Source organism: Thamnophis elegans, chromosome 3, assembly GCF_009769535.1.
Source record: "Thamnophis elegans isolate rThaEle1 chromosome 3, rThaEle1.pri, whole genome shotgun sequence".
NCBI lineage: Eukaryota > Metazoa > Chordata > Lepidosauria > Squamata > Colubridae > Thamnophis > Thamnophis elegans.
In genome coordinates this window covers 23,289,747-23,307,069 of record NC_045543.1, presented here as the reverse complement: position 1 = coordinate 23,307,069, position 17,323 = coordinate 23,289,747, and the positions used below count along the sequence as shown (strand labels likewise).

Here is a 17,323-nt window from a genome sequence, read left to right as displayed (position 1 = left end):
GAAATCGTGGCACAAGGCTACCCCCGAGGACCCAGGTGGTTCCCATAGCTGGACCTGGGACTAAAGATGGAGTAGGGTACCCCCTGCATACCCCGAGGAAGGAAAAAACCATCTCCCCAGAGTTCTCCTCAAATGCAGTAGGACACCATCTTGAGCATGCACAGCAGAGAGACTGAGCTGCTGGATGTGTTAGCCGGGCTGATGATTGATTTCCCCAGGCTTATGGTCCTGGGGGATTTCAATCTGCCTTCTATTGGCGAGACATCCGATTCAGCTCGGGAGTTCATGGCTTCCATGACGGCTATGGACCTAACTCAATTAATTCGAGACCCCACTCATAAGAAGGGACACACACTCAACCTGATTTTTGTCTCTGGACACTGGATGAATGATCTAATTTTAGGGGATATTGTCTTGGTCTGATCATTTCCTCCTCAGGCTTGACTTCCATACTGCTACCCCCACCACAGGGAGGCAGAACCGAGTAGATGGTTCCACCCCAGGTGCCTGATGGACCCTGAAAGGTTCCTGATGGAGCTTGGGACTTTTCCTAAATCTCTTGCTCACAGCTCAACTGAAGCCTAGTAGAAGCCTGGGATAGGGCAGCCACTGGGGCCTTGGACCGTGTTGTGCCTTTGCAGCCTCTGAGTCGGTGCCATTCCCGGGCAGCTCCTTGGTTTACTGAGGAGCTCCAGGAGATGAAGTGCCGGAGAAGACGCCTAGAGAGTGGTTGGAGGGCCAGCCGGTCCGAATCTGACTGAACACTAGTAAGAACTCATATTAAGTCTTACTTAGTGGCGATAAAAGCAGCAAAACGGGAACATTTTTCTGCTCTTATCGCGTCCGCAGATAACTGCCAGGCCGCCCTGTTTATGGTGACCCATTCCTTACTTAATCAAGGAACTGGGGAAGACCCCTTGCAGGGCAGGACTGAAGAATTAGTCCAGTATCTGCAGGACAAAATTGCTCAGATTCGGACAAGCTTGGACTCTGACTGGGTAGATGAGGACGAGTTGATGGGTATTAATCTTGTGGAGACTATCTGGGATGAGTTTGATCCTGTGACTCCCGAGGGCGTGGACAGGATAATGGGGAGACTCAGAGCTGCCACTTGTGTGCTGGACCCGTGTCCCTCTTGGTTAGTCTTGGCTTCCCGGGAGGTGACACGAGGCTGGCTCCAGGCAATTACCAATGCTTCATTGAGAGAGGGGTTCTTTTCCACCATCTTGAAGGAGGCAGTGGTGAGGCCCCTCCTTAAGAAGCCTTCCCTGGACCCAGCTTCTTTAGCCAACTATCGTCTGGTCTCCAACCTCCGCTTTGTAGTGAAGGTTGTTGAGAGTGTGGTAGCATGTCAACTTCCCCAGTACCTGGATGAAGCTGTCTACCTGGATCCATTTCAGTCGGGTTTCAGGCCTGGGTACAGCACGGAGATGGCATTGGTCGCGTTGGTTGATGATCTCTGGCGGGCCAGGGACAGGGGTTGCTCCTCTGTCCTGGTCTTATTAGATCTCTCGGTGGCTTTCGATTCCATCGACCATGGTATCCTATTGCGATGACTCAGGGGGTTGGGAGTGGAGGGCACCATTTTGCGGTGGTTCTCCTCCTACCTTTCGGATCGATTGCAGTTCATGTTGACTGGAGGCCAGAGATCGACCCCGAGGCACCTCACTTGTGGGGTGCCTCATGGATCGGTTCTCTCACCCCTCCTGTTCAACATATATATGAAACCGCTGGGTGAGATCATCCGTGGTTTTGCGGTACGGTATCATCAATACGCTGATGATAACCAACTTTTCATCTCGACCCCAAACCATCCCAACGATGCCCTCAAAGTGATGTTCCGGAGCCTGGAGACTGTGCAGATATAGGTGGGGATGAACAGACTCAAGTTTAATCCCTCCAAGACTGAGTGATTGTAATTCCCATCAGCCCAATTTGTGCATCACGTACCATCTTTGATGATAGGGGGAGAAATTTTAGCCCCCTCAGAAAGGGCCCACAATTTGGGAGTCCTGCTGGATATGCGGCTTAGTTTAGAAGAACATCTTATGCCCATGACTAGGAGGGGCCTTCTACCAGGTATGCCTGGTATGCCAGTTGTGCCCCTTCCTGGATCGGGATGCCCTGTGCACAGTCACTAATGCCCGAGTCCTTTCTCACCTGGATTACTGTAATGCTCTCTACATGGGGCTGCCCTTGAAGAGCACCCAGAGGCTCCAGGTGATCCAGAATGTGGCTGCATGGGTAGTCATTGGGGTACCTAGGTGCTCCCATGTTACACCCCTTTTAGGCGGCCTGCACTGGTTGCCGGTTGTTTTCTGGGTGCGATTCAAGGTGTTAATTATGATCTTTAAAGCGCTCCATGGCTTACGCCCAGGGTACTTGCAAGACCGCCAACTGCCACCAGTAGCCTCCCACCGTCCAGTACGATCCCAAAGAGTTGGCCTCCTCAGGGTGCTGTCGGCCAGGCAGCGACCTCCAGGAGGAGAGCCTTCTCTGCCTTCCCTTTGGAATGAGCTGCCCCCGGAGCTTCGCATAATCCCCAATCTCTGGTCCTTCCAGCACGCCCTAAAAGTTGGCCTTTTCAGCAAGCCGACCTGGCCTGAATAGAATAAATTAAATTATTAATTTAAATTGTCAATTTTAATTTAATCCTAAATTTGATTTAAATTGTAAATTGAAGGTTATTGGATTTCCTATTTAATCTTTTTAAACTTTTGTCATATGTGGTTTTTATGTTGTACGCCGCCCTGAGTCCTTTGGGAGAAGGGTGGCATATAAATCCAATAAAACCAAACCAAACATAATTCAGATTCTCTGCAGGAGGCCAGAGACGGGATGAAATGTTGAATGAAAGAAAAGACTATTGCAGAGTAGTTTCACAAAGCAGCCTCCTTTTATGGATGGGAAATAAGAGCTTACTGTCCTAGCAATGCTGGGTTTTGAAGATCCTGAAGATCTTTTTCTAAGTGAATCAAGCTGCAAAAGGGTGCTGAGTTTGAGAACAGCTAAGATATAAAAAGGTTCCAACTTTAGTAGGAAGGCAAAGAATATTCTTATATTGAGATCTATAAGATCTCTATAATTTACCTGTGTGAGCTGCTTCGTGGCAGGAAAGTAGCATGATTTGCCTCTTATTGGCATTTCCCAGCAGTTCTCAGCTTTGAGCTGTAGTTCCATTCCTTGGAAGAGGTTTCTGCTTATACACAAAAGCCTCCTCCATCTATTGGGACAATTCAAGGTAGCCTTCAAAGTGAAACATAGCAACACAACCTCCTTTTGGTTAGAAGTTGGGGGCATGCATTCCTTCATGAAGCAGCTTTGTAAGGGATGGGATTACATAAAAGCATCTTTCAAACTTTTGCACAGGTTGAGATACAATGTTCATTCAATTGTACCATTTCTTGGACTGAAATTGATTTTACAGTGCAGAAAACCTGGAGCACTGAATAGATCAGATTTAATTTTGATTAAATGTTTGACACATTTAATACTTTTAAACATATTAATTTTGATTAAAAGCATAGAACAGAAATTTGCAACCTCTGGAACACAGCAGCACACCTGACAATTTTGAACTGTGTAGAAATGACCCTGAATGTCCAAATCATTCAGCGAGTTTTACAGTATAAAATACAGCCTACTTTCTAATAACTGTTATTATACAACCAAGCTGCATATTACTATTTTGGTATTTCCTTTCCCAAGAATGATTCCACTGTTATGTAATGTAGAAAAGAAGATAACCATCTCTTCATTTACCTATAATGGGACTGTTGTCAGTTGGAGGTTTTGAAGTGAGAAAAACATATTCTCATATTGAAAGCAGTATTCCATTGAATGCTTAGGTGTCACAAAGTCCTCATAGTATTTGCCAATCAATCTACACCCAAGAGCTGAAACAACATAAATCACTTTCATCTTTTTCACTTAAAATGAATTTGCTCCCAAGGAATCTGTATCAGGTCAGAAGCCATGCATCTCTCTATTGCTCTGTCCTCGGCCCAGCAGGATTCAATCACATGAACTTTTGCATTCAGAAGGAATGACCACATCAATAAAGGCTTTATTTAAAGGCAGAATGAGAAGATAACACACAGCAGTACATAAGACATCAATGGGAAAAAAAACCCTCCACAAATATCAAAGAATATAAAACACTAACAAATACATTTTTAAAAAAAATAAGAACAAAGAAAGACCTTATGCCTCTTCTTCCAGTCAAGATGGCAGGCAGACCCCTCCGAAATCAGAAAATATATAGCATCATCTTGGATCTTTCTGAACAACTAATACAGACTCCAAAGTGAAATTAATCACACCTGTTTTCAATGACCTCATCTCATTTGATTTGGCCAAGGCTGAACAGAATCAACTATGCAAGCCAGCCATCAAAAGATAAAGGAGCATTGAAGATGAGAAACACCAATATGCATAGGTGTTCTGTAATAAGGACAGGATAAAATAGAATATAACCTTTTAATAACTAAAATAAATCATTGGTTAATTCTGTGTGACATTACATGGGGATATAAAGTTTTATGTGCCACACATCTAAGTTAAAAGAATACATTTCAACTATGCCTCCTGATGAAACCACCATCACTGCAGCCATGCAGTCAAAATTAAAATGTTTATTCTGTCAAAATGCTAGAAGACTTTTTCATAGGCATAAATCTGTGACCCATACTATTTCCCAAAGTAAGCTGGATGCATCCAATTATTTAGAAGAAACTAAGCTTTTAAAATATTTCCATTTTCCAAAGAACAAAAGTTATCATAAACCACATTTAATTAATTTCATGAATGCTTCATTACATTAATTTGTTGAACATTCAATATAAATGTATAAATATAAATAAATAATATATAATTTCACTTGATTCTTTAAAACAAAAAAGATATGAAAGGGCTTACTCACATTTTGCTGGTAGATCATAACCACAAGTGATTTTGGCTTGTCCAGTTTCACAGCCGCTCAGACTGCGACATTCAGCAACTAGACAAGGACCAGCAGCTCTATGTATACATCCATCCACTAAACAAAAGAACACAGTTTTCAATTAAACAAACTTTTTCACTGCTTTCACAAGAATGAGACAGAGCAAAATCAGCTTCCAACAACAGTAATAATAATAATAATAATAATAATAATAATAATAATAATAATAATAAAAAATCGCGCAGACTGATTATAAATTGCGGCACAATTCAGTAGCACAAATGATCCATTGGAATTTGTGCAAAAATTATAATATTAAAACAGCAACGGAAGAAGGCGGGGCTTAGCAGTGAGAAGACAGAGTTTCAGGCTATTCCTGAAATTCCCCTATTCCGAAGGAATTTTGGACGGGTCGTCGGACCCTAGCTGTAGAGACAGTGAAAGGTGAAGGGAGATCCAGTGACCTCAAAGACATTCGCAAAGTCTCTGGGGGGCTTGGAATTAACCCCTCCTGCCAACTCCTTTCTGGATTAGCCGTATGCTAACCGAAACTGCAGGTCGCCTCTAAGAATGGTGAAAGTGGATTCAACTGGTAAGCTGATTTTATTACTCAAAGAGAGACGGTCCGCACTAAAATTTAAGCTAATTGAAACCAAAGAACAGAAGAATCTAGCGGCGAATTGGGTTTTTTTTAATGGATTTATGGCCGGTGGTTACCCTATTTCTTAAACGCCTTAAGGAATTCTTCAACATTCCCCCCTGACTCTTTCTAAGTGGGTTGTAAAACTAACCTACTACAAATTGGCCCTTCGCGATCTGACACTTTTATTGCTTGGCTGTGTTGGTCTAAGATCAGATAAGATCGCACAGCTCCCAGCGTGTTTTTACTTGCAAATATCTTAGAGTCTCTAACTGCGTCACAACATGGTGTCGATTTATATTCCCAAGGGCTCGTTCCAAATACTTTTTTCTGCATTTCGAAAGCTGTTTGATTCATATCAAAGATTTGAAAAAAAATTGGATTATTTGACATTAAAATATGAAGGAAAAGGTGAGAACGTTGAATGTTTGAATGTTCCTGAAATACAAATGAAAAATGTGAGAAATGACATCTGGTCTATCTCGGAGGAAGAAAGAAATGCAATGCTGGAAAGGGGGGGAGCTACACAGAAGATTCATTTTAAGAGACAGAGCGCAGGAGAAATGAGAAGTATTAAAGAATCTACACTTTATGAAACATCATTGGCAGATTTCTTAATTCCACCCTTGAGAATTAAAGTCAATTTGAAAAGTTTAACAAGCCTGGGACAACATTATTATCTCATCAGAGACCTCCTGAGCAAAAAGGTGCGAAGATATCCCTGTTTGGACTTGCTTATAAAAACATTTGGTAAATCTATTCAACAAATGGCAATAGGACTGAGAAGGTTTTGTTATTGGAGAGACATAGGCTGACAGATGGAAGAATACAACTTAAAATTAGCTAAATCTAATTACTCTTATTTGTAATAGATATAGCTGAATAATAATTGATATTGATAGTAATGTATATAATGTGGAGTTGATATGATAAATAATAATTGGATATGAGAAAGGAAGGTTGGAAATACTTTTGGACTATATATAAAGGTTATTAATCACAATAATTATCACTATTAAAAAATAAAATAAAATATATACAGTTAAATGTTAATTAATATGGGGAAAATGTTATGATATACGATATAACTAGATAAAGAAGTGAGAATGATAATAAATTATACTGCATGGAAGATGGAATTTTTGGTATCAAATATTATGGATGTTCAGCTAAAATAGGATATGAGGATTTGATGTTAATAGAGGATTTTACAAACAAGTAAATGAAATGTCATCATGTGGTTATGGATTAACTCTTTGGCATAGTTAAGGTTGAAGGATGTTTAAATAACTGTAGTTAACTAAAAGTGGAGGTATAATGATGTCAATATGGTAAACATTTGAGTTAAGATATTTGAATTAATATGAATTAATGGAAGAGATGCACCAAAACATGTTGTAACCAGCTGATATACTTTTTTTTAATAATATATACCTGTGTTCTTTTTTTTTTTTTTTTCTTCCCTGCCTTGTCTTTTGTTCTTTTTGTCTTTTTTTTTTTTATTTTTTCTTTTCCCACTGGTGTGGGCATGTATTGTTTAAGAGTATTATTATTATCAATATTTTTAAATAATAATTACAGTCAAATGAAAATGGATATATGACAATGGTGATATGTATGAATATCTGAGTTAAAATGCTTGAGTTAACATGAGTTATGTTTGTTGACTGTGGAGGAGATGTACGAAAGTTTATTTGTGACTGACTGATACACTTTCTATAGCATGTAAAGAAAGATGTTGTACTTGTTTTAAATTAAAATTTAAAAAAAATTTAATTAAATATATATATATATTAAAACAGCAACAAACTGGTGGGAACATCAGCCTGAAAAAGTCACCGAAAATCAAATGGTCAAGATCTTGTGGGATTTTCGCATACAAGCGGACAAAATACTGGCTCATAATACACCAGACATCACACTGGTTGAGAAAAATAAGGTCACAATCATAGACATCGCAATACCAGGTGATAACAGGGTCGACGAGAAGGAATATGAAAAAATCGCGAAATACCAGGACTTAAAAATTGAAATTCAACGATTATGGAACAAACCAGCAGTGGTAATTCCAGTAGTAATTGGCACACTGGGTGCTATCCCAAAAGCACTGGAATTACATTTAAAACAGTTAAAAATTGACAAAATCACCATCAGTCAAATGCAAAAAGCCGCACTGCTTGGATCTGCACGCATATTACGAAAATACGTTATGACGTCCTAGGCCCCTGGGTGGGGTCCGACTAGTAATCAATGCCAAATCCGGCGAAACAACTGGCCGCTGTGATACAATTCTGTTGTTGCGAATAATAATAATATTAATAATAAAATAACAATAATAATAATATGTGCTTCTAAATCCAAGCCTGTTTGGGGAAAGACAGGGAAAATGTTTAATTTGAGAGTTGTCTTTCATTTACTTATTCCACAAAGAGGAGAAAAGGTGTTGCCTTTTGTTTGAAGTTCTGGCAAAATTGTAGCCAAAAACCTACCAGGATCTATCTGTTATGGATTAATGCAATAGGAACAACTCTCTGATGTAAAGATATTCTGCTGGGCTAGGGGGAAAATGGTTGACCAAGCTAAGACTTTTTCTCCTGTTCAAGAAAGGGGAAAAGAGAAAACCTTTTCCAATTTTGTTTTAAATAACGGTACATCCTTGATAACAGTGAAAGTTGATAGAGAGTCCCAAATATGGTCTAAAATGCATACAATGTACCCAAAGACAGACTTTACTTGCAAGGTATGGATATACACATGCCCAGAAAGATACTGATAGTATATACCAAAAAAAAAAAAACCCCTCTCACCCAACTCACATTATATTTCTGTCATATTAATGTGACTGGTTATTAACTTATCTAGTTACCAAGTGAAAAGAAAATTGTGTTTGTTATTATTAAAAACTCAGTCTGGAGATTAAAGTTTGATTCAATATTACTTTGTGGATCTATCTAATCCCTTTGGGTTAGTGGGTAGAATATTAAATGTTTGAATTAAATAAATAAAAACATTCCTCTAAATTACCTGATACTTGCTGCATTATAAAATCTTTTATATAAAGCAATATGACTACCACATTATCTCTTTATTCCTGCAATATTCTAAACATTTAATAACTTAAATTATAACATTTTCAACTGTAGTATCAACCAAAATTGGAACATTCCTAGTGCTCACTGTCACTGAAAAGCAGAAGGGAGAGATTTTTTATTTCTATTTCTATTAATAAGTAATAGGAGAAATATTTCCTCCAATTAGAGATGCAATATCAATTAAAATAAATATCTAAAACCAATAAAAATAACTGCAAATATTGCTAGTCACTACACTAATGGCAATGTTACAATTTATTACAAGAATACTGTAGTCACCATATGTTCCTTTCATATGTTGAAATTACAGAAAGAGACAAAAAGTAGTAGAATATGGTGTGATCCATATTTAATCTCTAATTCTACAAATATTTACATAAACAAAGGAAATCACAATCCATCTTGTGGACATTGAGTTTGTAATTCTGAGTTGCTACATCCATTCAAGAAATCTGTTTCAGACTAGATCCATGTAACAGAGATGGGGCTAATTGGTTTACTCCTTTTATCCCCTTAAATCTTATGTTTCCTATAGCATACTGAGATAAGAAGATAGTGAGATTGATCTCTTTGGACAAAAGCCCTTTTATAAAGTTGGAGTCAAATCATGACATATCTATCTCAGTCTTTATAAGGTAAGGCAACTACCATTTTCCCATACAACAAAGATTTCCAACCAGTTGACTTAATTAACTGAAGCCTTCCATTCATTTTAAAATGTGCTATAAATAATAGTTTAGGACCACTGTAAAATTGACATTTCATTTTGCTGCTACCAGTAGTCTTATGACCAGTGAAATAGATAAATCAATGACACGTGTTTGATCTGGACTAGATATATGAACCAGGTAGGAATGTGTAAATCAAACTGGAAATTATCTATAGTAGGGATATCAAACTCACATTGACACGGCAGCATCACATGACATATTGGGACTTTTTCCCCCTTTGCTAAACTGGGCATGAACATGGCCAGTATGTGACACATCTAGCCCATGGGCTGGGAGTTTGACAGCCCTGATTTATAGTATCCCTAACCTTGTAGTCATTTTCACCACACATATTGTGAATGCTAGTTTTTCTTTCTTTAAGACTTTAGCCAAAAAAAGCCAGATGAATGTAGAAATATTAATAAGATTAGAAAAAGAAATTCTGTTGATTCTGTAAAGGGCATTGTATTATAAGTAACCAATATTTTTTATTTCACTTACAGGAGTGTATGCTATGAAATAGCATAAAGCTAGAGTTCACATTTCTACATTTAAATAGCAGATCAGAATCAAGTCACAATCAGGTTTCTCATTACTGCAAGTTATTCAGGAGATTGTTATTTCTTCTTATGAGTTTTCTGTTGCTACAGTTAAATGAAAGGAATACAACATGCATAGTAGATATGCCACTTTACAATACATAAAGTAAAGAAACTTGTACTAAATCAATGCTTCTATATATCACTATTACGGAGCTGAGGTAGAGGGAACATTTTTTTCTTATTTTCTTCTCTCTTTTATTAACTTTGGGATGAATATACAGTTTACAAAATTATGTCCCCTGGGCCATAAACAGTCAGAAGCAACCAAATAACAAACATTATAATAAAATCACAACAATGCATTAAAATCATATTAATATTATAAATAATTACAAGCAGCTTGTTCTTATGGCATATTCAAGGCTTTCATACAAAGCCCTTTTCACAGCATGTTGAAATTGGCCGAGGAAAAGAGCCAACCAAACCAACTCATATTATATAAGCTGTCTTTAATAACTTCTGTAAGAATACTCTTTTCTGAGCTGAATCTTGCTTGGCGAAGGTTAGCTACAAGCCAAGCTATTCTTGATTCCAAACACTGATTCAGCATACCCACAGTATATCCAGAGTTAGCATGTAGGTTGACAGTATCAAATCTCCCTAAGTAGTTGTCTCTGATTGTTAAATGATCAAGAGAAGAACATTGCCCTTCAAGTAACTACTGTGGAATTATCATTTAAGTATTTACGTAAGTAAAAAAACACCAAGTTGAATTATTAACTCTATAGTCTTAGAAACTGCAGTATGAAATTGACTTAGGTAACACTTACTGGGTCAAATGCTAGAAATACCTTTCTTGCTATAGGACAAAACTTGAAGGTCTTGTGAAAAAGGTGCTTGCCGCCAAAATTATAACGAGTCATCAAATATTTCACATTCAGTGGGGAGCTTTTATCATGTGCTATGAATATGAATGTTTAAATAAAGGGAACAATGCTTCTATTGTAGACTCACACTGTATTACTGAAGACAGTTTAGTAAATTACAGGGCTAGATTTTCTGGAGAGACCTGAGAAATAGTTGATGGGATAAAAAAGGATATTACTGGGTAGTTAAAAACAGCATTTTAAATGTAAAATCAGATTTTAATGTTGACCATGCACATGTAAACTGGGTCCATCAATCTGTATATAATAATCTACACAAACAAAATCCTCATCTTCTGTAAGAAAATAGTGTGTCGTTTTTTTGTAGGCAATTCTGTCAAGCATATTATCAATGATTTCACCATACACATGCAAAACATAGTTTTGACATTTCATACTTTTTCTAAATTTATACTACCTTAAAAGAAAAAAGAGAACATTTTTTTAAAAACTTAATAAATTTTCTACTTGCACAAAATTCTACACCACCAGAAGGTTGTCTCTAATTCCAACATCACTTGAAAGTTGCAAAATTAAGGAGTTATCGTGTCTTTATTAGCATGGATATATGTCCAAGGTAAATCAAGTCTCTTCTAAAAGTAAAAGACAATACAAAGTGCAAGATGACAACACACATGATAGAGAAAACTATATATCTCAATTTGTAATACTATGCTAACAAAGGTTAAACATTGGGGAAAAGTCACATTATTAGTGAAATATAATAAATATATTTATCAAGAAATCTCCATAATGAGGTGGATAACATGGCTAATTTTTATTTATATGCTTCAGAATTGCCTCTGATCACAATTCCCAAACCTTCACGTATGATTTCCTGCCATGATTTCTAAAATAAACATTTCTGTATGATTTCCTGCTGTGATTTCTCAGGCGAGAAGCATATGAAAATTATAGCATGAGCCAAAATGTAGTGGTGTGCACAATGCTGGACACTTCTAGGTTTGCCCACTTTACAGTTCTGATAGGGAACCTGCAGTGGCTCCCAGTTTTCTTCCAGGTGAAATTTAAGGTGCTGGCTATCATCTTGAAAGTCCCACAGAGCATGGGACCAGGTTATATACGGAACCACCTATCACAGAGATGATCTACCTGCCCTACCAGATTAGATAGAATAAGCACACTCGGGGTTCCTTCCCTGAAATGTTACCATCCAGTGGAACCTCGAAGACGTGCCTTTTCCATGGCTCCCCTCTGCCCTGTGGAACACCCTGCAGCAAAAGCAGGGCGCATTTTCTGAGCTTTCCAAGCCATTCTGATTTTTCATCCAGGTGCTGGAATCAATTGGGGTGGAGTCACGGGTTATGTTTGGTCATGTTTTACAATTTTATGGGTTTTTTTAATAGTTTAGCATTTTTATTGTTGTATAAGCTGCTGTTAGCTGTATTTTAAGATGGCAGCCACACATATATTTTAAATAAATAAACTACCTAACAGCTTAAAATGTATTAATGAGAAGCATCATTGAAACTAATTAAACATTTCATCTCCATGATTTAAAGTGCTGTTAATTGTGGTGGAACATACGGTAACTAAATTTGAATGTTAGTCTTGAATTATAGGATCAACTAACTTAGAAATATAGTCCTTACATAATTTCAAAACAAAATATTATTTATCCTCTGTCACAGATAATAGGACATTGTGTTGGAAGTCTTACAGAATTTATTCTTTTATCATTTACATGGCACACTGATGATGTCACACAGCAAGAGTTTATATAGAATATAAATATAGGGATGTGATTTCTTGTTTTACTGATGATGCTCATCTTGCATATACTGGTGGGAGCAGATGGGCTTCTCCTTACAGGGCTTATTCTTTCAAAAACAGTTTCAAAAATTAGATTCAGTTCAGGCTGCTAGTAGATGCCCATTAAATCATCGTGAACCATTAACATTGCTTTTAATCAACTCTATACATGGTATGCAATCCTCTCAGGTTAATTAAAACATCCCAGTTCCTAAAAAAGAAAGCTTCCTGCTGTTGTGTTTACCTACATAAAGAAAACCAAAGAGCAGAACACATTACTATATAACACATTTATATTGAAATATTGTTTTTCACTTATGCCCAAATTGTAAGATAATTCTTGAACTACATTATAAAAAAATTATAGCATCAGTATATGTACAATACAGACATGTATTACAAATGCAGTTTGTAGGGGTCATATACCATATTTTGCTGCCATTGTTCAATGTTCATTTCGATGACTTCTAAAATAACTTCTGTAATATGCCACTGGATGGATGGAAAGGATTGGAGAGGATCAAGTTGAAAGTTGCTGATTTAGCAATGGGAAGTCCCCAGTCTAGCTCTGTTATTAAACCTGTCAGAATCTTAGAATCTAATTTTATTACGCTTTAAAAACACATGAAGATTTTTTTTGTAGCTTTGTTAGTTTTCAAGAAGCCTAGCCTATATTTGGGACAGTGAATTTACAAGATTCTTTCATGCTACTAAAAATGTGTATTGCCAGGAAGAGGAACTAAGATTTCCCTCCTAAAATTACATAATATCTACCTAAATTATGGGAGATATAGAATCAGTGGTTTTTTAAAATATTTTTAAATATGGAGGAGAGAAGGAAGGAATGATGAATTCTATTCTCCATAGAATAGGTCAACCTATTCGCCAAAGCACCTGAAAGCAGGACAAGAAGCAAGGAAAGCACCAACCTAGAACTAAGGAGAAATTTTCTGACAGAACAATTAATCAGTGGAATGACTTGCCTCCAGATGTTGTAGGTGCTCCAACATTGGAGGTTTTTAAGAAGATATTGGACAACCATTTGTCTGAAATGGTATATGTTTCCAGATTCAGCAGGGGGTTGGATTAGAAGACCTCTGGGGTCCCTTCCAACTCTGTTATTCTGAATTTCTAAGGGAATTGACATTTTGTTCATTATTTCAATATCTATAATGAAGATGCACAAATAGCGATTACTAAACGTTCTTTGTCTTGATTCTGTGTATTCAAAGGTGGCAGCAAGGAGAAAGGAAATGGGAGGTTCAGTCAAGTAATATTAGACTTTACCCTGACTCAGGATATGTTGATACTTAAAGTATCTAATATCCACTAGGATTCACCACATGTGCATGGATATAAAGGTATCAATTTGAACACCTACTTTTTTTTGTATCCCAGCCTTTAATCTTTTCAGAGAGTCTAACTTAGTGGTGGCTAACCTTTTCCAGATTGAGTGCCCAAAGCATGCACGTGCCTAAACCCCCAAAATCCAATGTGCGCATGGCCCCTATGCATGAGCCCTGCCTCCTGTGCATGTGCTCCCTGCATGCCACCTGCTCCCGTGCATGCACGTGGCCCCCCGCACACACCCCACCCCTTCACATGTGCCCCACCTGCATGTACCCCACTCCACCCACATGGCAGAGCCCTGATGACCAGTTGGCTTGTGGGAGGCACACGTGCATGTGTGGTAGAGCTGAACAAGGGCAACGGCTTGCCTGCCCACAGAGATGGTGCTGCATGCCACCTGTGGCATACGTGCCATAGGTTTGCCATCACAGGTCTAACTTCTATCAAAGAAAATAGACTGACACCAGTTGCAACAACCTGCTTTGCACTTGTTATACATTATGATTCTCTCTTCTACCTCCATCTTATGGCTTATAAGATTACCATGGAGTCTAAGAGAATAGTTTCAAGAGCTGCTACTGAAATTGATGGTCTGGACCTCCTGGACCTCTTACTCTGAAAGGCCTCTATGGCCAGGTAAGTCATAAACTCTGTTCAAAATAGCTGTTTACTCTTTCTGGAAACGCAGGATGATTGATTCTTTTTTTCCGTGGGGAAAAAAATGTCATTCATTGTGATCAGTTTGTGCAATCTTCTTGTATAAACCTAGCATACAACGTACTACTTATGCTGCTTCTTTGCACAATCTGCAATTTGAATTATTTGATGAATTTTCAATTCTGACCTTGACTGCATTATTTTGAATAATTTGGTCTTGAGCAGCCAAGATCAAGCCTTTAGTTTCTTTTTTAATACTTTGGTTGTAGTTTTTATTTTTATCCACTTGTCTCCTATCTTTTGTAGAAACCTATGCTAATGCTTTTCTTTGTTGGCATTCTGTTCCTGTTTTTAATTACATTATTTATTTATTTTTTATGTGCCGCCATGTTTGTTTGTGACTGTTTTTTACATAATCTCTGTGGAAGATGGGTGATTAAAATGTGTGAAAAACAAGCAAGCAAACAAACAATAATCAGCCAATGCATGTTTTTCTTCTTTAACAATTTGTTTGAATTGAAGTAAACCTCTGCTCAATTTCTGCAAGGTATGGATAATCTATCAACATCAGTACAGGGTTGCATAGTGAATAGTCATCTGTTTTCATGTTTTTTTATCCAAACTGTCCAGTTTAGCTTGTGTTCAGTTAATCACTCCAGCAGAGTATCATATCACAGGTACAGCCCAGGTAGTGATAGCTTTAATGGTGTTTCCACCATTTATTTTTGACTTTAGCAATTTTTTCACTCTTTGGATTTATTCCTTATTAATCACATTTTAACTTGTCTATGGTTGATTATCCAACTGTAAAATGCCCAGATACTTGTAAACTTCATCATGTTGGCTCCTATTGTTTTGGGCATTCAGCATTTCAATTCCATTATTATTTGTGATTCCATTATTATCACTCTATATTTGTTTATATTTCCTTCCAATCGTTCTGCAACTGCTGGCTTGATTGCTCAGCCAACAGTCTTGAGTGCAGTAGCCCATTTTTCACCAGTTGTCCAAGAACTCCAACACCTAGTGCAATCCTTGTTGACTCCAGTGACAAACAAGCTGGTATTAATTTCTATAATTTATGTCTCACCATATTTTTATGGGAGACAGCCTTTGACTCCTCTGATGAGACCTGTCCAATATGATTAAACCTCTGGCATATCTTTCATCTTCCTCAGATCATACAAGCTCCATATACATACACCTGCATACACATGGACACATTCTTCTCTTTCTACATGGAGCCTGCAAGGTTAAAATAACTTGGTTTACCATTCCTCATATGATACACTGTACATTTTGCTTGCTTAATTATGCTGTCATCATCTATGAGGCCAATGCCATTATGCTCAGCATCTTTTGTTAACAAAATTGTCTTTGGTACTGTTAATATAATGCTATGCTTTGAATTAATTTGCAATTCTCAGGATTTTTTCCTAGTACTAAATGAATCAGTGTTCTACATTATTAAATTGTCCAATGTCTTCCATACTATTTTAACAATTAAATTTTGAAGAGCTGGTAGGAGTTTTAGTACATGGCTACTGTATAAGTAATTCATGACCAGGCGTAATATTCTTTTATTCTGTACTTTGAAAAGATATTGCCTGTGGCTTTTTTTGTAGGCGGTCTTTGACAAATTTAAATGCTGTATTCATTGTTTTAATATACCTCAAGCAGAATCCCCTTAGCACATTATTGTGTTCTTGCATCTTCTCTAAAGCAATTACTCTCAGAATGATAAAATGAATAGTTTGCTTCCTAGTTAGTGCACCGAATGCTATTGATCATGTCACTCCTTTAATTCTTTCTCCTTACATAAATGCATGTATAAATGTATTACAGAGAAAAAACATAGTGTTATGTGCATAGGGTCTCAGCCAACTACATACCCATCACTTTACAAGCCTATTTACAAGATAGTGTAAATATAGGTACTCACTTCTTTTGTTTACCTTATTCCCAGAGTATGTTCATCATTTTTTTTTTCATATTCATAAAGTAAAATTGGGCTCTTATGCCAGATGGGTAGGAAGGAGAACAAAAATAAAAGTAGAAAAAAATACACTAATCTGTAAATGTGTAATTTCCTCTCGCCTTGAATTTTAAATAGCTGGATCTCCAGTAAAAACAAGAATGGTCTATTAGTCCTGTCTGAAGATGGCAGTATTTGCAACAACATTTTACTCTATATTTATTTATGAATGTAAATCACTTAATTCAATTTAAATTATACATTTGGATTGGTTTAATATAAATTTGACACTAGTTATGTTTTCTCTAAAAAATGCTTTAGAGAACTATCCTCATTGAGGAAGATAGTATTTTGGATGAGACCAGCCCTAGTTGGATGTCATAGAGAAAAATAAAGCACAGAAGATGTTCTGCTTTGGAGAAACAAGCTGCGATATAGCTTCATTGGTTTTCATTGGAGGACTATTTCTTGATTTACATCATTACATACAAAACAAAAACATTTTTTATCTAATGTGTTAAGAGTTTTCTCTGTTCATTAGCTAGATTTATAATTTTCCTTTTCATCCTACAAACACAATTTTACCAGGTATGTGGATCTCCATCTCTCACCCCATATTAACCAATACATGCATTAAGATTAACTAGAGATTAACCTTGTTTATGGTTCAACTCGTAGTACAGGGGCCAGACTATGCTATAGTTTATAGCTGAAAT

At 37.2% G+C, this 17,323-nt stretch overlaps 1 protein-coding gene across 1 annotated transcript in view; it reads right to left on the bottom strand.

The window, feature by feature from the left end:
• The window catches only part of MACROD2 (mono-ADP ribosylhydrolase 2), a 1,066,625-nt gene that overhangs the window by 826,154 nt on the left and 223,148 nt on the right, over positions 1-17,323 (bottom strand). Inside the window, exon 5 of the mRNA XM_032212948.1 lies at positions 4,922-5,038. Within this exon, the coding sequence (XP_032068839.1) occupies positions 4,922-5,038 (117 nt within the window). The remainder of the gene's footprint in view (positions 1-4,921; positions 5,039-17,323) is intronic.